Source organism: Gobius niger (genome assembly GCF_951799975.1).
Source record: "Gobius niger genome assembly, chromosome: 17".
Lineage (NCBI taxonomy): Eukaryota > Metazoa > Chordata > Actinopteri > Gobiiformes > Gobiidae > Gobius > Gobius niger.
The window spans coordinates 9,414,228-9,437,093 of record NC_136868.1 but is presented as its reverse complement, the minus strand read 5'-3'; the positions used below and the strand labels follow the sequence as shown (position 1 = coordinate 9,437,093).

Genomic DNA, 22,866 nt, shown 5'->3' with positions numbered 1-22,866 from the left:
GTTAGAGTCAAAAACATCGTTTATCGCAATACTTTCCCGCCTCCATATATCGAACTTCAAATTTGTTATCGTGACAGGCCTAGTAGGCACTCAAAGCGCTTTACAGCAAGGAACCACTCACCCATTCACCCACTCACTCACACACCAGTGTACGCAGACAGTAGTCAGACGCTTTTTCTTTTTTAATCTGAAATAATTTCAACTGCCCCTGAGTGCTGGCGTGCCCTCAGGGGTCCTAGTGGGGAATCACTGAATTGAAGGGACAGGCCAAACATAGAGGATAAACACGAAAAAAAAAGCATGGTAAAAGTTTATAATAATCACTACTTCACTCCTACTAGGCCTGTCACAATAACAAATTTGAGGTTCGATATATTGAGGCAGGAAAGTATCGCGATAAACGATATTATTGACTCTAATGACACTCGATACTGTCATCTCTCAGGTATAAAAATGAAAGTAAACCTTTGTTCTAAAAGTGCTTAATCACATCCTAAAATACCACACAAGCTGCAATAAACATGAAATATAATGTAACTCAATTTGCTTCAGTTAGAAATCAAAGTTTTACAAAGAAAAAACAGGGGGGAAATGCTAATAGATGTACAGACGATAAATATCGAGCCCAAAAATGTATCGTTACATTATTATTAAGTGTTATCAAGAGCACACGTGGTTATAATGTTATGGCCAATCAAGGCTTCTAAGGGATACAGGTGAACCGTTTCCTAAGACTTGCAGTTTTTGGATTTGATCTCGAGGCTGAAGCTACAGGTTTTAAAAACACACAGCAGATGTGACAGAATCTGCTTTTCGCACACGCACCGTTCACCGGAGTTGGCACTAAATCATCATTACCTGCGTTGTGCAATCTTAAAGATGCGGGAGCGAGAACAGCAGCGGCTCAGAATTGTCGTCATTCTCGCATTCTCAGTTCAAGAACATTTCTCTGTTTGACAAAGTAAGATCAAACTAAAAAAAAATATTTTCGATTGTACTGGGTGTTCAATTAGATTCAATTTTTTTTATTTCACCAACACAATACCATTCACTTTTTAAACATGGAATCCCTTTAAAGAGAAAACTAAAATGGACTGCTGCCAAGCTCACATGCATTTCATTTTTTTTATGGGTTTAATCGTTTTTATCTTGCAGAATTCTTGCAAAAACCTTATTCGGTTCTCGCAAACTGTTCCCGACCTGTGATATAGCTGGCAGAGTGGTTGCCCCTCCAAAAGACAAGGGGGTTAAGGGGAGACACTACAGGCAAAACTCATTTTTTTCAGTTTTCAGGTTTTGGGCCAAATTGGTCTCTGAACATACAAGCTTTCACCCGGAAACAGAAAATATGCCTAATTTTCACAAAAACATGTTCAAATATTGCGCTGATTCAATGGTTGCCCATAGAGTTATATGGGAGAACAAAATTTCAAGGGCCTTTTTCTCAAAACACATTTTTCTGTCATTGTGGCGACACTATGTCCACGTCAGTCGGACCTAAAGACTTCAAATTTTCCAGCCTTGGACTGAACAATATTTGGAAGATTTTTTCAGAGGGATTTTTTATTATTTAATCCCTAAGCCCCATTTATTGAGTTTTGAATGTCAAAAAATGAGGCGAAAAATACATTTTTACAAATTTTCCACTTAAAAACAGCTTATTTTAAAACTAAACAAGAAATCCAAAATCCCCTCTGAAAAAATCTTGGTAACTCATTCATCAATAAAATGAAACCATAAGTTTGAATGTAGCTCCATCCATTATTCAGATTTCGTCGCTGAAAAGATGGGAAATTTGGGGCATTTTTAGGCATAAAACACCTTGTTCTTATTTGAAAAGATAAAATGACAGAAAACTTGCAATGTATTTTTTTCTTACATTTATGCCAATGTTCTACAGCAAAAGTTTCAAATTGATATCTGTAAATATACATTTTTCCCTATTCACCTGCAGTGTCTCGCCTTAAATAAGCCAAATACAAAAAAAAAAGACAAAATATTGAAGGTGGAAATCAACCCCAATGGAGAGCTAAATGACTTACACCAAAAGCCACATTTGCCTCTACTCCACGCACTAAAATACAGCCTTTCTAATAACAGCTATGACCCGTGACACATTACAATATGAATGCTAAATATCAGACACCTACGGAGTGCAAAGCCAACTCTGAAAACACCATTAGAGGCACAGAACTGCGCACGACCGGCGTTTAAAAAACAGCAAACATCATTTCCCCGGAGACTGGAAACAGCAGCCAGCACGCGGCTTCCTGGTCTCTCTCTCTCTCGCCGCCGCCGCCGCCGCTGCAAACGTTTCCCACACGTCACACGATCGCAAAACACACACAAGGCAACAGGCACCACCACAGCAAAGCCCAGGCTGAAAGATGAAGGTTTAGTGAAAGTGTGTTTACAGTATTTTGCAGAGTTGTTGGTAAGGATTGTGGGAAGGTAGTTTCTGAGTTACAACAACGTTATTATACAATGACATGTAAGGTCAGAAAGGAACCAAGGTAGTACAATCAATGAGGATTCAATAACAATTTAGGTAACTTAATTTGAACTCATTGGCAATTTAGATCACTGTTTAGATAGTGCTTAAAAGGGATGAACCACTTGGCACACGAGCCGAAAACGCAAACTTCCCTCACTTAAAGAGCAGGTGACTGTTTTAGACAGTATACACCCTTTCCAAAGGTTAAAGGGCTAATCTGTAGCTGCTGGTCATCACTATCCTCCTACTCTAAGAGCCTTGTGGCATACACGAGAAAAGTGAAAAAGTCAGTGGTACTCGGGATATTTTTGTATTTGTACGAGCAGTGAGAGGATCGGTGGATGAAAAAACTCTACAAACACTAAACAGAGACACGACCAAAGTCCTTCGAAGTAGCAGCAATATGGGGGAGGGGGAAGGAGGGGAACTTGTGTACATAAAGGCAGACATGTGCCATCTGGGATCTGTGTGAAGTAGGGTTGTTCCGATACCTTTTATGTCATACCACAGATATCTAATCCCAAGTCTATCCTATACTAAACTGTGTTTTTTGGGCTATGCAGACTAAAACACCCATAATAATCAGCCATCCTTTGCTTTCTACTTGGAATCATGAAGCACACGACAGGGCGCACAGACTTTGTTTAATAAGCCCTGTGCGATTCACCTTATTCCGCCCCGCCCACTTTTGCCACTTTTTGTGTTGTCTCGGCACTTCCGTTATACAGACACTTCCGATAGAACGCGAAGCCCGTTCATTTAAACGGAGAACGAGGGAAAATGTTCTCCACTCAATTCTGATGTTTAGTCGATTGATTTGTGTAAAATGTCCAATGTTCATTTGCATCAACATGTCAACACTGCACCGTTTCTCTGCGCAGCCGAAAAACGGCTTTGTTTTCATGTAGTGACTGATTTTATGTGGAAATCTCCAGTCCCATGTTAACAGACAGAAGAAAAGGGGCGGGCACAATTAACGAGCCCAGACGAGCCTCCGGAATAAGGTGAATAGGTTTATTGTTTTTATTCACTTGCTGTGGCATCGGACTGGTACTCGGTAGGGTTGGGCCATATCGTATCGCATATCGATATCGTGATATACTTTTTTGACATTATTGACATTTTTGATATCGCTGTGGACATGATGTAATTTACGTCACGCTCAGCTCCATCAGAGCAGCAAAAACACTGACTGTAGAGTATGGGGACAGGCGCTCAAAAAGAAAAAAATAAATGAAGGATCTAAACTGCTTGAGTAGATCATATTTGCGAGGAAATGACAAAACAAATATCACTGAATTAATCTTCCCAATAGGCGTAAGGCTGGGATTTTCAGGTAATTTGCCCATTGTCAATAATATCATCAAATATATCGTTATCGTGATATTTCTTTTTTATATCGTGATATAGATTATTTGCCACATCGCCCTGACCTAGTACTCGGTATCGTATATTCAGTGGTATAGACACAGACGGCAACTCGTCACAGAAGGGGGCGTGGCCTCGCCGAGGGGGGAAATAGAATCTTTTGGGAAACACAATTTTTCACCCTTTTTAGCCATTTTCTGGTGGAATATGAACTTGTTTATCACATACAAATAAAGTCCAATGTAAATCGGGTCCATTGGATATTTTCTCACAGCAGATTGTTCTGTAGAAGTGAAAAATAGGCAGTCATAGCAAGCGCTAGCTAACGCTAGAATTAGCACGATGCTAACATATAGCATCATGCTAGCATTCTCCGCTTTTTTTAATGAATTTATGGGCTGTTGAACCCCTTTGCTCCTCTCCATGTCTTTGTATTTTATTTAGTAGAAAACTATATTCATAGTTCAGTGGTTGTTGAAGTAGTTTTTGGATAATTGTTCCCCCCCTTAACTGTTCCATTCCGATTCCAGAGATGTTGTCTGTATACATGGGAAAGCGTAGTACCTGGAGTAAACGACGCCAGAGTGAATATGTGCTGTAATCAAAGCTAAAGGCGCTCAAACAAAATAAACATTTTTTGTAACAATGTTTTTTGGGGTTAGGCAGTGTATGAACGCGTTGAACACAATCAACAAACATTAAAATAAATATATTAAAATATTCAAGGAGCGCGGTGCACTCTGCATAAGTTCCATTGTCACTCAAGTATCATCAAAGCAAGAACTCTGACAGTTTTATTTTTTAAAAGTACTTCACAGGAGAGTTGGAGCTACTTGATGAAAGGATTTTGTGACTCAATAACACGCACATGTATTCTTGAACTGTGGTTCCTGTACAGTGAAAGCCAAAACACAGAGCACTTCAGGTCAGCTTTGTGGTATTCAGCAACATTAAACGTAGAAGGACATTTTCTCTTATACCGACAAAATATGTGGTGTCTGTAGATGATCAAATCCAAAATCTTTTTTCTTGCAATGTGTAAAGATACTGCCGGGCTACCTTTCAACAATGTATTTTTGAGCTTTAAAGAGCCAGAAATCAAGGTTTGTTTATTCTGTTCTATGACGAGTCTTTCCTACTGTTACCTACAGAGGGAGCTCCAGGTCAATTCAAACTCCTGACCAGCCCAGACTCTCACTTCTTATGGTCTGTTCTTTACATTGACATCATTGCACATTTCTAAACGTGAAATATCAACTTTGAGGATCCATGTTTCAATAATGGATAGTCGACTCTAAGACCGAGATATGGAGTCGATTATTGTTTTTGGGTTGAGTTGTTTTTACCGTTACTAAAAAAGTCTCAGAGATTAAGGGGAAAATAATAAAGGCTGGACACAAACATATCACCAAGAAGGAAGTTCCCACACCCTACCCTGTACATTTACCGTATATTCAGCTTATGTTTCAGTTTGAGGCCTTACCTGCATCTGCTGGGGGCTTGTAGGGGTTGAATTTGGGCTTGGGGGCGACGACGGGGGCGAACTTCTTGGGCGTCTGCTGCTGGGACACAGAGATGCTGGCACTACCTAAAGAGGGCGTGGTCTCCATCCTGGCAGACACTTGTTCCGGCTGCTCTCCCTGGTTCCACATGACTCTGATAAAAGAGAATAAATAAGGAAACAAAGGATTTCAATTTTCAGATGTGGTAGGAAGGACTTCCTGCTGTGGAAACAATTGGATTTATCCATTGGATAATGACGCACAGAGCTCACATGGACTCCACATGACCAGCCGAATACTGGTAAGCCAGGTGCATGCTCTCCGGAGTGCACACACGTGTTATAATCCGTTTTTTATGTAAAATAATTGGAAGAACTTGTTGGTAAAAGTAATGGTAAAAACTGTTGTGGAAGAAAAGTGACCAAAAGAGTGCATTAAGGCACAAAAAGGAAATAGAGCTTTTCTGGAGTCTCAAAGACGCTTCACAATTGCATTAACCTCTTACCACCCGCCTAAACCAAATGCATTCTGTCCTCTTTGGCTATTATATAGACCTGTGTAGCACCTCATTTGAAAGCTAAGACCCACAAAACTGATCTTTTGCTGTGTTGTGTCACCTTTTTTATTTATTTATTTTTTATCTTTTTCAATTTTGGTCACATTTTGTTGAATTCTTGTCACTTTTTGGTTGAGTTTTTGTCACTTTTTGGTTTAATTTTTGTCACTTTTTGGTTGAGTTTTTGTCACTTTTTGTTGAATTATTGTCACTTTTTTTGTTGAATTTTTGTCACTTTTTGGTTGAGTTTTTGTCACTTTTTGTTGAATTATTGTCACTTTTTTGTTGAATTTTTGTCACTTTTTGATTGAGGTTTTGTTAGGGTAAAGCCAAACTGGAGAAAATGGAATCCGTTCAGGTGGGAGTTAAGAGGTTAAAGGAACAGGCCACCGTTCTTCCATACTGAGATATGTTCTTACCTGAGCTGAGTTGATACGTACCTTTCTGGTCTTTGTGCCCATGGAAGAGCTTGGTCGCTTCTAACTTCGCCCCTTTTGGAGCTACAGGAATATACTGGGAGAGGCCAAATGCTAACAACGCCTTTAGTCGTTTTGCGTGACAGAGCGCACGCACAAATACCAGACAGGTACGCATCAACTCGTCTAAACTCAGGTAAGAACATATCTCAGTATGTAAAGATGGTGGCCTGTTCCTTTAAAGTAATTATTCAATTTAAAGTTGTAGGCTGTAAGCTACAATAGAGGTGAAGCTGTCAATCTGGCCCCTCACTCACCACATCAACAAAGGGAAGGTGAGCGAAGTGTCTTGCCCTAGGACACTGTAAAAGTCTGCACCTACGGAAGCTGGGATACAAACCTCCAGTCTTCCGGTTACAAGATGACTCGCTCTACCATCTGGGTCCAGTTGGAACACCTCCCAAATCATTATGTGAACATTTGGTTGAATAACGCAATTAGGCAATATACAGGTGATATACAGTTTTGATTGAAATATGATTGAATAAGGGAGACTTGTTCTTGGTGGCAGGACTGACAAGGCTGTGAGATGGGCGCAATCTCCCTCTGAGGCAGCCCTGTTCGCTCTGCTACAGGAAAGCCGGTCGAACGGGCACAGTCCAGATCATTGATGTTGAGCCAAAGTACAACAGTTTTACAAAGTCCAGTGAGAAGAGCATGTTTTTTTTTAGGTATGGAGCAGGTCACATCCTCTCACCGTTTCTCTTAACCATCTACACATCGGACTTCACATACAACACGGACAGCTGTCATCTCCAGAAGTTCTCCGACGACTCCGCCATCGTGGGCTGTGTGTCTAAGGGGAACGACCTGGAGTACCGGTCAGTCATCATAGACTTTGTGGACTGGTGTGAGCGCAACCACCTGTGCTTGAACATCAGTAAGACGAAAGAGATGGTGATCGACTTCACGAGGAAGCCACTACCACACACACCGCTGAACATCCAGGGGGAGGACATTGAGGAGGTGGACAGTTTCAAGTACCTGGGTGTTCACCTCAACAATAAACTGGACTGGTCCCACAACACCAACTCCCTGTACAAGAAGGGCCAAAGTCGCCTCCACCTGCTGAGGAGACTGAGGTCCTTCGGAGTGAGCAGGCCTCTGCTCAGGACTTTTTATGACTCTGTGGTAGCCTCTGCTCTCCACTACGCTGCCGTGTGCTGGCCCCGAGCAGCACAGAGCGGGACAAGAACAGACTGAACAAGCTGGTCAGGAGGGCCAGCTCCGTCCTGGGCTGCCCCCTGGACTCTGTGGAGGAGGTGAGGGACAGGAGGGTGTTAGCCAAGCTCACCTCCATCATGGACAACACCTCCCACCCACTGCACGGGACTGTAGAAGAGCTGTGCAGCTCTCTCAGTGGCAGACTGAAACACCCTCAGTGCAGGACGGAGCGCTACCGCAAAGCCTCCATGTGTGTGTGGAGTGAATGTACAATTGTCTCATGTAAAGCGCTTTGTGACTATATGTCTGTGAAAGGCGCTATATGAATAAAGATCTTCTTCTTCTTCTTCTTCATCCCCACTGCTGTCAGACTGTACAATAAGACTGTGAAGTAACGCCGACTGTAACAAGAATTTCTCCTTTGTGAGATCAATAAAGGTTTTATCTTATCTTATCTTATAAGTTTTTATCATCACAATGCTTTCTTCATTTGACTGGAAAATGGGCGAAATGGAAGGCTTTAAAAAGATGTTCTTGCGATCTTCACACAAACATATATATAAAAAAAAAAAACATGCCCCTCTTTGAACTTGAAACAACTTCTTCAAACTGTTTGCTTATTGTTCACAGAAGACAGTGATTTGACCTCTGTTGACTGTCAAAACGAAAGCCTCAAATTGAATGCTGTAACCCTGACGTAACGCTCATAATCTCACAACCAGGTCAACATTTCACACTTGACACGAAAAACTTCTCATTTTAATTGTTCCAGTTTGTTTAGCATTGACGGCGTGTTTTCCTGACAGCTAATTCATTACAACCTGCGTGCTACATGATTCTCCCGTCGCCAGTGTTCCACATTCTACATTTTGATGTTACAATCGAACACGGAGGGCAGGGCCTGTATAATTCTATGATGGCCAAACACGAATTGCACATGTTGCAGCATGGCCAGCCAGACGGCGCGCTTTTACTCTTCATTACAACAACAAGGAGCCTGAGACCCGGTGTGATCAAGGTCCAATATGGTCCAGTGTGATGAGGCATAATTAACCAACCAGGCGACGAGAAACACGTGACCCTGAGAGAAACACAATAACTGAAAAATAAGTAAGAAATATCACACAAAAGAAACTGTTCAATCTTCTGTCAAAACAACAGACAAACCACGAAACTCAGCTGAGAGAAATTCCAAACTGTTCGGATGTGCCGCTATACAGTGTGGTTAGTGCTCTTGCCTCGCAGCTGCATGGCCCCGGGTTCGATCCCCAGCCAGACGGGGCCTCTCTGGAGTTTCATGTTCTCCCATGTGTCTGCGTAGGTTTCGGTAGTCAGTCCTCAGATTTCCCTCACCACTAATAACATGCTGGTCAGGCTGGCCCACAGTAATTTCGTCGTACTATTGTATTAGGGTGAGCCATATCGTATCGCATATCGTTATTGCAATATACATTCAGATATTATTAATGTGTGAATTGCATGAACAAATGCTATGTTATGTAACTATGCAGCCTCAACTTAAAATTTAATAACTGTTGTTGAAATTATACAACTTGCCCAGAGACAACAGTTCAAAACTAGCTTTGCAGTTGTCCCTGTCAAATAAACTAATGAATAAAAAATATTTGCGAGGAAATGAAAAATAAAATATATCACTGAATTAATCTTCCCAATAGGCGCAAGGCTGGGATATTCAAGTAGTTTGTCCATTGTCAATAATATCGTCAAATTATATCGTTATCTTTTTTGTATTGTGATACAGATTTTAGGCCACATCGCACTGCCCTAAATTGTATAATGATCAAATGAAGCTCTTCTTCATGATATGGGACTTGAGAAAGTCTTCCACATCTCAATGCCATGTTACAAGTTTGCATCTGTGACTGGATCGATAAAAAAGTATCGAAGAAATGACTGGCTGTGGGCCAGGTCCCAGACGCTCCTGCTTTTGAATAGAAAGCAGGAGCGTGTGGCTGGCAAAGTTACATAAGCTGATCCATAGCCATTTTATGTAGAGACTGGGGGTCCAAGTTTTTGTTTAACCTCTTAACCCCCACCTGAGCCAAGCACATTTTCTCCAGTTTGACTTTACCCAAATCTAAAAGCTTCTTAAAAGAAGCGACAAAAACAGGAAATAAAAACGGTAAAAATGTGCAGAAAAAGCAGCAACACAACAAAACAAGCGACAAAAGTGACACAAAAGAGGGTCAAAAAACATGTCGCAAAAAAGCGCGAAAAAAATGCCAGAAAAGCATCAATAGCACAATAAATAAGTTATAAAAACGTGACATAAACACAACAAAAAAAGAGTGAGAATGGGACACAAACTAGGCGACGACGCAACAAAAACGATCTGAACAATCCGTTTTGTAGGTCTTAGCTTTCAAATGAGGCCTATAGGCTGCCATAATTACATTGATGTTAACCATACCTCAGGTCAAATGTTAGGTCATGTGAACACAGCCCACATACGGCAGCAGCGAATGAGGCAGGAGGAGAGAAAAAGTTGTCTCGGACGGAGAATTTCCCCCGTTAGCTCATCCTCCCCAAATCACTTGAAACATTTGAACTATTTTGCAGCATCTATTGCTCTTGTCTTTGTTTGTTGTGCCTCCTCTGTGATGTTTTTCCTTATTATCCAGCGTCTGACTGATACCGGGTTTACATTCGTTCACCCACGCACCCACCAATCGTATTTTAATATTGTCGCAAAAATCCACGCTCCTCCTGTGCTTTGCTTTTCTCCTTTTTACTTTTGATGTGTTTGCTAATGCCACAATTCACACACACAAACACACACACACACACACACACACACACACACACACAAAAAAGAAACCTTCAGCTGCCATCTACACCCACCTGTCCTCCGCGTACATCCCAGTTCTTTCATTCCCTACATACGGGCACAATTGGCTTACAGCGCACAAGAAAAGAGGTGCTTGAAAAGGGAGCGAGGCAGAGCGGCAGTGATCTTGGCGTGTAGATGGCGCACACGTGTTGAATAATGGCGCGACTGATGCAGGCAAATCCTTCGCAGCGGGACGGCGCCACAGCGAAAGAGCTGTCAGGCAGGCAGGTTCGCTCCGGGACGTCCACTTTGAGAGACGTCCACTTTGAGAGGGCTCGACGACTGAAGGATGAGACGCGTGGAAATGTTTTATCGATAACAACGACTGATACAAATGCGCCCAAAAAAGAAAGGGTCGCACAAGTTTATATGATCCGCAAGAAGTGCAGAGTAAAACTGGGTAAACTTGCCTGAGCCACATCCAAAACTGAGTGTGAAAGACGAAACTTTCATTTGTTATATGCAACGGCCAATATTTTTAATAGTAGAGTAACAAATGTAGAAACACCGCGTAATAGATTAGAGTCTATTACATTTAAAAGTTGTAATTACCAAGAAGACAAAAAAAAATGAAAGTCAGTGTACTTCTCATCAAAAGTGCTTTATAGTGTTGGACTGTACTTCTAATAGTCTTAATGTGTAATAGCAGGCGCAGACAAGGGTCCTTAAAGCAGAACGAAGTAACTTTATGCCTTAAAGGGACTACACAGAGTTTAAAAATGTCAAACTTATGTATTTTCCTCCCATTAGATGTTCCAGCCATGTCCTAATGTGTAGAATGATCCCAGACCACCACAACTGCCTTTAAAATCCTGCACTGTCACTCAAAAAGGTGTTACTTCCGTCATGCATGAGTGTAATATAGAAGGTGCAGTTACATGTATGACCTGAAGTGGCAGTAGTGAGTATAAAATGGCCAACTTGCATCTAGCCCCTTTAATAAATCCTTTTCGTAGACCCCCTGGTGTCTCTGGCCAGAAAACCACACTTGCAGCTTTCCCTGCTTCCGACCCAGAGGCGCAATACACACTAATAGAATCACAAAGACGAAGCTAACAGGCTAACGGGCAAAGCTAACTGCGGGCTAGCGCCACTTAAACAGTATGCAGTCAAGTTTGAGTGACAAAAATGATCTCCTTTGCTTATCTGGATGTACAATATCCCCTCTCCCTTTGTCTTTTTTGCAAGTGTAGTATTTATTCTCAATGACAATGAGTAAAAAACGTAACATGCTACGACACCTGCAGTGCCGCTTATGGCCTCCAGGGGCATGAGTTACTTAGTTCTGCTTTAAGTTGCTATCTGTACTGGATTGTTATGGTGCTGAGGACGTTTTATGTTTGAACAATTTATTCCACACACTGTGCAGTACAGATGACGGATTGAGAACCACTGTTTACTATGGAAAACCGAGAGCTTACAAAAACAATAATAGCAGATGAAAATGCTCTGGGTTTCTGGCCTTTCTTTGAGGGAGTCACTCGAGGTATGACATATATATCGATTTTGTGATATATCGCGATATTTTGCAGGATGATTCGATTTGTATGTGGCTTTCGGGAAAAAAAAAAAATCCCCAAACTGTGCCCTTACTCCTGCACCAATGTAAACCAAAGGAAGCAATAACAAAGACCGACTATTCTCGATGATTTTGTCAAGTGCCCCTCTTTTTCCTCGGTGTAACATTTTATTTTTATAACAGAACCATGTTTTCTGTGAATCCCAGACTACTTCACTTCAATTATGCATTTGCTTCACAATGCGGTTTTAAAAAAAGACAAAGAGCCGAGGCCAGTGCAGCGACTGGCAATACTTGTAGTGTTTTGCCCCGGTTGTTTGCCAATGTACTTTTGAGTGCTGCGGCGACAGAAGCATTATTTAAACAAAAAGATGCTGTCTGTCGGCTCAGAGATGTACTGTTCTTTCGCAGTTGTCATTGAGGAACTGCTGCAGGTGCCTGTCTCACATTAAACTTTCATATCCACCCAGGAAACTATCAAACATCGGGGAAAGGCCCTCGAGAATCCAAAACAGCACCAGACAAGAGCAGGAGACGGATTTTTCGCGTGGAGAAGATTGACAAGCTTTCTAGCAAAAACAACTTGGTAGGACTCACAATAAAACATACAAAAGAAGGACTATGGTTTGGCACTGCGGGTTTAAAATACTGTAGCGGTTTGCTTTGTGAAATGCTTTCTTCTCACTTCATCTTGGCGCTGACAGACTTGCACAAAAGTTCAGAGCACTATCACTTGTGTTTGTCAAAAGGAATCTGTCAAACCCAGAAAAGTGGCGTTTTTATGCCTTTAGTGACGATGGGTTTGGGACTACAATGGGTGTATTTTAGACTACAGTAGCAGGGAAGAAGCTGAATTGCCTCAGGACAATATGAGCTGTAAAATCTTCGGTAACAAAGAAAGAAATCATCACAGAGAGTGACTGGACTGGAGCCAGCACATGTGGGTCTATGGTCAGTAAACGGTGTCACTTAGGACTAATACAGGACAACTGAGAGCTTACACACAAACATTCAGGGTGAAGGTTCACAGCAAGAACCTTCTGGTTTCCGGCACAAGACGAGGCCTTTCGGTGGAGTTTTCTCCTAGTATCAGGTATGTTCAAAATCATGTGGGGCTAGTTTGATCTGTGTAAGGTAACTGTTTGAAGTTTGTTGTTTGTCCTCAGAGTTTTGGAGGGATAAAAATAAAATGGGGTAGAAAATAACTCGAGCTGGGATGATACAGTTGACACGATCCGATATGTATCATGATACTCAGGGGCCGATACGTATTGCGATGCAGTAGGTAATTATCATAAGTGATATGCTTACCTTAAAATGTGTAAAAAAGAAACGGTCATGTGTCTAAAGTTTATAAACCAAATGCCATTTACTGAAGTGTTGAGATTGAAAAGTGTGTTAAAGGAATAGGCCACCGTTTTTACATACTGAGATATGTTCTTACCTTGGCTTTGACGAGTTCTTTAGGACCTGTCTGGTCTTCACCCGTGCCTTCAATCACGTAAACACAGCGCAGACGGCGTTAGCATTTAGCCTCTCCCTCTCTCCACTATAGCTCCAAAACAGGTCAAGATAGAAGCTACCAAGCTCTTCCACGTTTTCCCTCTTTAAATATGGTTACGTGAAGTGTTCCACTACAAAGTATAATTACACAAAATTAAACAATGTGGATTTTCTAAGAGGATAAAAGGGGGAACTATATTGCAAGGCGTAATGATACCAGGAGTAGTTCGAAATCCGCGTTGTAATATCTTCACTTTACTGTGCGGATGCCAAACTACTCCTGGTATTATTACGCCTTACAATATAGTTCCTCCTTTTATCCGCTTAGAAAATCCACATTGTTTAATTTTGTGTAATTATACTTTGTAGTGTAACACTTCACGTAACCATATTTAACTAGGGAAAACGTGGAAGAGCTTGGTAGCTTCTATGTTGACCTGTTTTGGAGCTATAGAGGAGAGGGGGAGAGGCTAAATGCTAACGCCGTCTGGTACAAAAGAACTCGTCTAAGGTAAGAACATATCTCAGTATGTAAAAACGGCGGCCTATTCCTTTAACACAAAATGTAACAAAGTGCTGTTACTGGAAAACAATGGAGTGCAGGATTAAATACCTCCAAATGTTTGTTTGTTTATTATTAAGGTCCCCATTAGCCATTGCCTCCACAATGGTCTTCCTGGCGTCCAGATTATAAAATTCACATTTTCATGCAATTATCTCAGCTCACATTCTAAAATATTTGTGTGGTATTCACATTACCTCAAAGCACAAAAACACAAATACACAATGACAAAATGATTTCATTTGTTGCAGTGTCAACAGTCTTTTTAAAAAATGTTTATGTCTACAATGTTAGAAATGTCTGTAGGCAGAGAGTTCCAGGATTTCATTCCTCTGAACATAACAGCCGTCTGTCTGAGTGTTACATGATGGTAGAGTAAAATTGCCATTTGCTGTTTTAAGAAGTTTTAAGAAGCACAGAAGGGCAAAATCTAGTGCATCCTTCACCAATGTCCAACCTAATGTTTGGTGCATGCTTTGAATATTTGTATACACAAGTATTGAAATGATTGCGATACTTGATAAAAATATCGATACTTGGTATCATGATCCGATCCGATATTTTGTCCCAGCCGTAAAAATAACAGTGTGACACTATGGACATTTCACATGCTCTCCATAATCTGATAGCTCGGAGCCCAAAATCCAAAACGGCATGTTTTTGGAAGGTTTTTTACGCTATCAAAATATGGGACTGATTTTCTAATTATGAATTATGTAGGGCAACAATGAAGCCTTTCATCAATTTCACTCTTTCACTTATGCACGGCACAGTGGCACATCGCTTAGGATATTTGCCTCATGGGTTCGATCCCAGAAGGTGAGGTCTTTTCTGTGTTCTAAAACTCTAAAGTTTATCCTGTTAAAGGATATATGGATATAAGGTTCAAGATATCGTGAATGTCCGCGGGACTTTTCTGGTTGAATAAACAGAACCTGGATGACTGCAGGTAAAGTAATAAACTTGGTATTATTTTGCATTAGTTTAAAGAAGGGTCAGCTGTGTCCTGTCCCATGTACAGGGCAGTGGCAACATGAAGACAGATATACGATAACAGGCAATGACGACTGTGAACCAAAGCATAACAACTGGGATTAGCACTCCTGGTTTGTGACGCAACACCCCACAAACCCAGCCACGCGAGTGAAAAGACATTAAAAATTTACAGTTTCCTTCTGTAGGAAGTTGCTGCTTGGTCTTCGTTGTTGTTGGACTTAAGAGGAGCAGCGCTCGAATGGATGAAGAGGTTAATCCAACATCATACAACTACAAAAAGCTGCTCCAGCGTCGACCGGGGAAGCGGCCCGAGTTCAAGTGGTCATTAGCGGTCTGCTAGCGTCTCCTGCACGGGGTGAATATTTGAAAGAGCTGGATGGGTGACACCATGCGCAGTGTTGACATATTAATAAAAGCAAAAGGCTGTTTTAGACCTCTTGCAAGTGTTTAAAAATGGATGAGGAGTCAGGGCTTCAGAGGGCATGCGAGACCGACATCTTGTTCTGAAATGAAGCCACTGCAAACACAAGTTCCAGGGCACTGGTAATGCTAGAATCACACCGTTTTTTGTTTGTTTTCTTTTTTAATGCAAGACAGTCACGAAGCTATCAAAACATTTTACACGATTAAAAAACAAATAACTGCTGACTGTATATATATTGCTGGGTTGCAGGTTTCTTGAATATGATGATGTCACCGGACCTACTGGGGGGGAAGGAGCCAGTTTTCCCTATTAACAGCATTACACTTTCACAAGTCGTAGCTACAAAGAAAATGTATGGATTAGAAAAAGGATCATTAATATCAGTCACTGGGTCCATAATCTCTCTGTACAAGACCAAAAATTTCCTCAAGGACAAAACAATTTTTCCTCTATATAATAGTATAGGCCTTTAGAACGCTGTGATGTCACCTGCAAACCAAGAATATATGTACATACTGTCTACAGTGGGGGAAAAAAGTATTTGGCAAAAATCCAATAGAATGTCTATGTGAAACTGACCAAATACTTTTTTTTCCCCACTGTATGTTAAATATATACATTTATTGTGCATCAACAAACCCAAATATAGCAATCACTGTGTCACTGTGCAGTTTTTAACACAGATTTTGAAACATCCACCCTTACCAACTCAATGCTATCTTCAAATAGATTTTTCGCTTTCAGAGTTGCTGGTTTTATACACAGCCTGACCAAAAAAAGAAAGCCACCGCACAAAAAAAAGGTTGTGCTTTAATATTTCGTTAGAGCGTCTTAAGCTTTGATCACAGCTCACATTCGATGTAGCATTGTCTCAATACGTTTCTACAAAGTCAAAAGATCCAGTGGGAGAGTGGCCAATCCATGTGAACCACTCTTTCACAATGTGAGCCCAATGAAGCCTGGCATTGTCATCTTGGAATATGTCCGTGCCTGGTCATGTTCAGGTCATCAGCTGATCTCATTCTCTGGGCAGGTGGTGTTGAACCTAGACCTGACCAACAGCAGCGACCCCGGATCAGAACAGTTTGGTGGCGACTTTCAGGTGGCTACTTTTTTGTTTTGTCAGGCATGGTTTTTCGTAAGTGTTTTCAATACTTACTTCATTGACTAAAAAAAAGATGGCAGTCGTTCCTATTTGACAATTAGACAACAACTATTAACAACTATTTTTTTGCGCTGCTCTGACTTGAAACCGGCAGCATCACCTCTGCACAGTCACCTTTCTCTCTCACACTCTTACAAAGAGCTTCACCAGGTCCTGACACCGAGACCGAGAACACAGAACAGCCACAACACCGTCAGCACGTCTCACTCTGACTGTCGAAGACCTTGCGTTGCAGGAAACAGTTTGTAGCCAAAACACAAAACACCTCTTCTTCTTCTTCTCATGTGTCAATTCCATTTCTCTTCTCACAAAACACACATAGCAGTAAATGCAGCACAGGAACCCAACAGGTCGAGCAGGTTTGGACCAACGAACATCATCACATACATGCATTTCAGAGCATGCTTTTTGAGATCTAAACTGAAGGGATTAAAATAAAATAAGACCCCATGAGGACAAGATAATTTAATGTTGACAAAATAATTGCAGTCTTTACTTGCTAATTGCAAAGATTATGAATGATGATGATTTTGATTTGATCGTGCAGCCCTAATTTGGCTTTAGTACCTGTAATGCAGAGTGAAGATTGAAATACTACATGCGTGACATTTATTCCTTTTAATGACGCCTGTGCCACCACTATAATATCCACTGGTGTGTTTTCCTCACGCTGTAAACACATGTAAACAAGTGCCAACTGCGTCCAGCGCTGCATCAGTGTCTTGTCACTCAACAGAACATGGGGCATGTTCCATTACACATTCAGCCTCTGCTAATGAGCCTCATTACACTCCAGGATAACAGAGGGGTTAATCGAACCATAAACGCCGCAGACACGATTTGTTTTCCCCATTAGCTATTGTGAAGACCTCAGCCGCATGATCACCGTTACCAATGAGATTTGAGAGTGTGACTACTACAAAGAGGAGACGGCAACCCCCCACCAGCCCCTCGCGTCACCTCCAGGAGTTAAACGGGAGGGGGGAATAATCAGAAAATAATCTGAGGGGAAAGACAGGAAGCAGAGAAGATGGTGAAGCTCCCTTTGTTCATGATGAGGAGGCATAGGATTAGAAATTAGTCCATCGCCGGGACAGCTCCTGTTGGATGTTTTAGAGATAAAGTGAGAGAGACTATACAACACTGTTACTGTTGCTCCACCTATATTCAAAATATATTATGCCTTGTTCTCATCTCGCTCCACTGCTTCCATAAACTGAGTAAGTTGTCGGTAGATTTGAATCCATCCATCCATCTTCTTCCACTTTTCCGTTTCCGGGTCGTGGAGGCAGCTGTTGGAGTTGCCCAAATCACATTGCACCAGCCCCTTATGGCTCCTCTTGCAGGTGGTGGGTCCACAGAAGGACGGCCTCACGATTAACCGGGCCTGTTGGTCTCTCATAAGGGGCTTCTGAACCGCTCTTTGTCTGACCCGTCACCTAGGACCTGGTTGCCCTGGGAGACCCTACCAGGGCAACCAGCTCCACCACGTTAAGGTGGCGGTTCCAGGAGGGGTAGATTTGAATCATTTTTCTCAAAAACCTAAAGAAACCCATCATTGATAACCAGCTGTGTCCACATCAGTCCAGTTAAATTGACTATTGTAATATAGTAGTACATGTTTTTGTTGAATGGTGCTGTGAGTCACTACCAGGCAGAAGGTAAAGAGTAGAGTTCAGTAATATGGCAACAAAAAGATACAATTTTGATCAATGTAGCAACAGTATGAATTTTGAAAGACAAAATGAATGTAAAAAAAATAGCTCAAAATAAACTAAATGTCAAGTTTTAATACATTTTGTCTTTGTCATATCGACGTGTAAACAAGCAGCAACTTCCCTCTCTCTTGGTACAGCTACATTTGCCTTTTTCTGCAAACTGCATTCGTGCATTTCTGTGTTCCACATTGTTGTACGCAAGGCTTTTTGTTTTTTGGCCTTTGTTTTTGTTGGGATTTTTTTTTACTGCAGAGAGTCCATAGTCGTCCTGAAGGAAGGAATTATGAGCTAAAGACATTTGAGCCCTACAAATGTCTTCTTCTGAAACACTGAAAAGGCACCAAGAGCCCCCCACACCTGCAGCACAGTGGAGGCGTCACATGAGGCGCTACAGGAAACAACAAAGGGATAAACGAGAAGGTATCCGGGCAAGACTCACATGCCTTCCATCCCGACTATCGTTCTGGCTAATGAACGTTCAACTCCGGGTGATACGGTTTCCCCTACTTTCAAAATCATGCTGGACAGGTTGGCCCACGGCTCAGTCGCAGCGGCTCAGGACAAACACCTGAACACAATTTCGTTTTACGGTTGTTCAATGACAAATAAAGCACTTACTTACTTGTTTCATGCTCAAAATAAGCAAACACAGCTTTTACTAGCAAGATTCATTAACAAGACCGACCTCAGCGCATTCCACTGTAGTGGTACCATTAAACGTACACACTCTTTCATCATAGTCCCGCAATCTCCAAACCAGGTGCCACAGAATTTCCTTGAAAGACCGAACGAGTAAAAAGCCCTATGACTATAAATAGAAATGTATCAAAGCTTTTCCATAGTGAAGACGAAGGAGGAAAAAAAGCTGATTTATGTATAAAGAAGACTGTTAATGTAATTTACAAACATACTTAGCACCATGAGATCATAATCATCAACAGCCTTCAGTGTGCTGCTTTAGACGTGTTAAATAAGAAAGAAAATAACCCATGGCGTACTGTGCCGCTCTCACATGATGACGAAAGTTCATCTAGTTCATCGTATTAAAGGGATATTTCAGGATTTTTGACATAGGGCCTCATTTCCTAGTTGTGAGTGTTGCTGATTTCTGGAGATAGTATTTTTGTAATTCATGCAGTTTCTTATATTTGAAGAGTTACGCAGTGCTAGGCTAGTGCAAGGCTAGCGCATTTCTACAGTAATTCCTTTATTTTAACCATTTTGCATTTAAAAGAACTTACATTTGAGCAGCATCAGCTTCGTGGTTGTATAAGCTACACAGCGGCGGAGTGATCTGCTAGAAAATAGTCCCTCCAAATGCGATCATTCATGTGATGCAAGGTCAGTTATATTCCAAAAATTATTCTATCGACACAAACATTTATATCGTTAGTCTGGTGTTATAAGTGATTTACCTCAGGTGCACTGTGGAGCGGGTCAGACTGTCTTTAATGCAGGCTAGCTGATACAGTAGAAATGTGCTAGCCTTGCACTAGCCTAGCGCCACGAAACTCTTCAAATATAAGAACTGCGTGAATTGCAAAAAAAAAAAATCTCCAGAAATTAGCAACACTCTGGATAACTAGGAAATGAGGCCCTATGTCAAAAATCCTGAAATATCCCTTTAAGATTTACGTTATCAGCAGGTGTATTTTTAGCCAGAAAAACAAAAAGGATGAACTTATTTGATAACACTGTCCATTATCAAATAGGCGTAGGAATATCCTCTAATGATACTGGCTGAAGAAATAAACCTCAGTCACCAAACATTTGCAAACAATTAGCACAGAAATTGATATGCTGAACTACTTAGAAGAAGAAATGTGTATCATGCTGCACATTGACGTCTTGCTTCAGTTTCCAAATACTGACCCGATGAGGTTCTTCTTGGGGAGTGAACATGATGATAGGATTTAAAACGAGTACGTAAGCAGGTCAGGTCATTCTGGAAACCAAGACGGAAAGGCCAGATTGAGACGGTTTTGAACAGGTACAACAGCCTGAAGGGATTATGTATCTCGATTCGCCTTGGGACTCCTTCTGAAGAGCTGGACGAAGTGTGCGCGGAAAACGAAGGCTATGGGATTCTCAAACGGGCCGCTTACATCAAGACCTAAAGCTTGAAAAGATTTGCGCGACTCCAGTAAAAAGCCGTTGCGAGTAGTTTACGAGTTTGGCCTTTGCTCCCGCGTGAAAACAAACCCAACTTTTAGGGTAAATATGTGCTCTGTGACTTCAGCACTGACTGACAGCTCGTATTGGCAGGGGAGGTATCAAATAGAATTGGATGGCTTGCATGACTGCGGTATATGTGCTCCTTGATATAGTCCCAGGAGGTTTTATCTTATCTGCGTCTCTGGAGGGCCCTGAGTGACAGCTGTAAATATATCGCAAGTCAACATGAAGAGGCACCAACCGCGCTGCAGCCAAGTTCAATAAAGTATACTCCACTCATGTCAACAATAAACAGAGAGGAGATGTAAGATTAGAAAAATACGAAAGAAAAGGCAATTCTTGAGAAGTAAAAATGGTTATATTATGTGATAAGGAAAACCAAGTGAAAGCTCAATTCTTATACTTCAAGGGTTGATTGAAGAAAGATAAAAGGGGAAATTTGTCATCTGCGTTTGACCCATCCTTCAATATCGCAGGGGCAAAGAGTCAGGAGCAGTGGGAGACCCCAGAGCAGCACTCATCTCCAGATCACGAGCCAGGTTCAGTCTGGGCAATCTAATTGTAGGATTAGCCTTTTGTGCAGAGTGCTCTGAGGAAAGACACGGAGAGAACGCGCTAACTCCTCACTAAAAGCCACCACAGGGTCCGGAATAGTGCCCAGGATCTTCTTGTTGTGAGACAACTTGGCACTAACCAATCGGCCTGTGTCCATGCACCAAACAACAGTTAATATCCCGCACTAAGTAATCACATTTCAGTTGGTGCTGGGGATGAAGAGCAGGCCAAGGGGGGTGATGGTCCTGCTGCAACAAAGAGCGAAATAACGGATGATCGAGGATTGAATCGGACGCAAAAGAAGCAACTTCATTATGATAAGATAGAACTTTATTGATCTCATGATGGAGAAAGTGACTTGTGCTCTCAATAACACTAAAGGGGTGCAGATAGTCAGAACATTTTTGTAAAAAACTAACTACAATTGTATTGGTTGCCTTAAAACATACTGAGATACCCTGAGCTTAGACGAGTTGATGCGTACCTGTCTGGTATTTGTACGTGCGCTCAGTCACGCAAAAAGAGCAAAAATGTTGTTAGCATCTGGCCTCTCCCAGCAAATCCCTATGGCTCCAAACGGGGGTGAAGTTGGAAGCTACCACGCTCTTCCACTGGCACAAAGACCAGGTACGTGTCAACTGGTCTAAGCTCAGGGAAGAACATATCTCAGTATGGAAAAACTGTGGCTTGTTCCTTTAAAAATGATATTATATATTTATTTATTGGTTTATTTGGTTGGGTCAGTGCGTATTACTGAACCAGCCACTCCGGATTGTAGCATAATTTGCATCCGTTGTCCCACATGCGCACTCTCATTCATCCTGGCCTATTATACATGTTTACAGAGTACCAAGAGGAAACCTACGCAGACATGGGGAGCACATGTAAACTCCGCACAGAAAGGTTCCGTCCAGGTGGGAATAGAACTCGGGATCTTCTAGCTGTGAAGAATGAGCGCGCAAATTTCTCCATTGTGAGAAGGGCTGAGGCCGACACCAAAACGATGCCAGTATGACAAATTGAAAAAAAATTGAAATTTACATTATTGCTCTGTTTTCTGGTTCTAGATGAGATATGCTTTAGTATATGTATCGAAAAAAGGATCGGTCAGGTATCGGCATCGTAAAGCGAGTATCGTTAAAGTACCGGTGTTGTACTTTAATTAGCAGTACCCAGTCCTAACTTTGAGCTCAATAAAGTATCATCTTATTTTATCTCTTTTTGTTTTTACTGTTTATTTTATCAACATATGGAACTGGTATAAACTGTGAATTATCCTCCAGAAGCAGCAGTGAGCACTTTTTGCACCAGTACATACAATATTCACTTTTAAAAACATACTTATTACAAAAATGAAACACTCGAATCTTCTCACGTCACTCGAAAAATACAGACTTCGAATGCTCTCATCTTCTTCCTTGAACATAATAAAATACGAGAAGGGCACTAGAGCCTGATGTTCAAACTCCAACATTTAAGTGCTTAAAATCTGTGTAATTATTGTTCAAGTGGAAAAGAAGGAACTGGGTGTTCAGTCCTTGTTGCCTTTATTTATACAACTCTAATGTAGTTTTTATAATGAGACGATTGAGGTAACATCGTGTACTTTACCATACATAAGATTCATGTTTACCTAACAGTCTGCTTGTGACTCTAAGGTGGTCTGGTAATGCTTTAGTGCTGGCCCCCTCTGGAATCAGATGAGCAAGTATTATTATGTGACAAGCTCATGTTATCAAATGGAAAGCAAGGCGAAATAAAAGTCCTCTAACCAACTTTAGCATTTTAAGTTGTAACTTTTCCCCATATATCAAAAAGGGGCTGATCTCCCAAACTGC

At 41.5% G+C, this 22,866-nt stretch overlaps 1 protein-coding gene across 1 annotated transcript in view; it reads right to left on the bottom strand.

Moving 5' to 3' along the window:
* Positions 1-22,866, bottom strand: part of lpp (LIM domain containing preferred translocation partner in lipoma) — a 227,219-nt gene that overhangs the window by 161,805 nt on the left and 42,548 nt on the right. The window contains exon 4 of the mRNA XM_079574940.1: positions 5,346-5,518. Coding sequence (XP_079431066.1) covers positions 5,346-5,514 — 169 coding nt within the window. The 5' untranslated portion in view covers positions 5,515-5,518. The remainder of the gene's footprint in view (positions 1-5,345; positions 5,519-22,866) is intronic.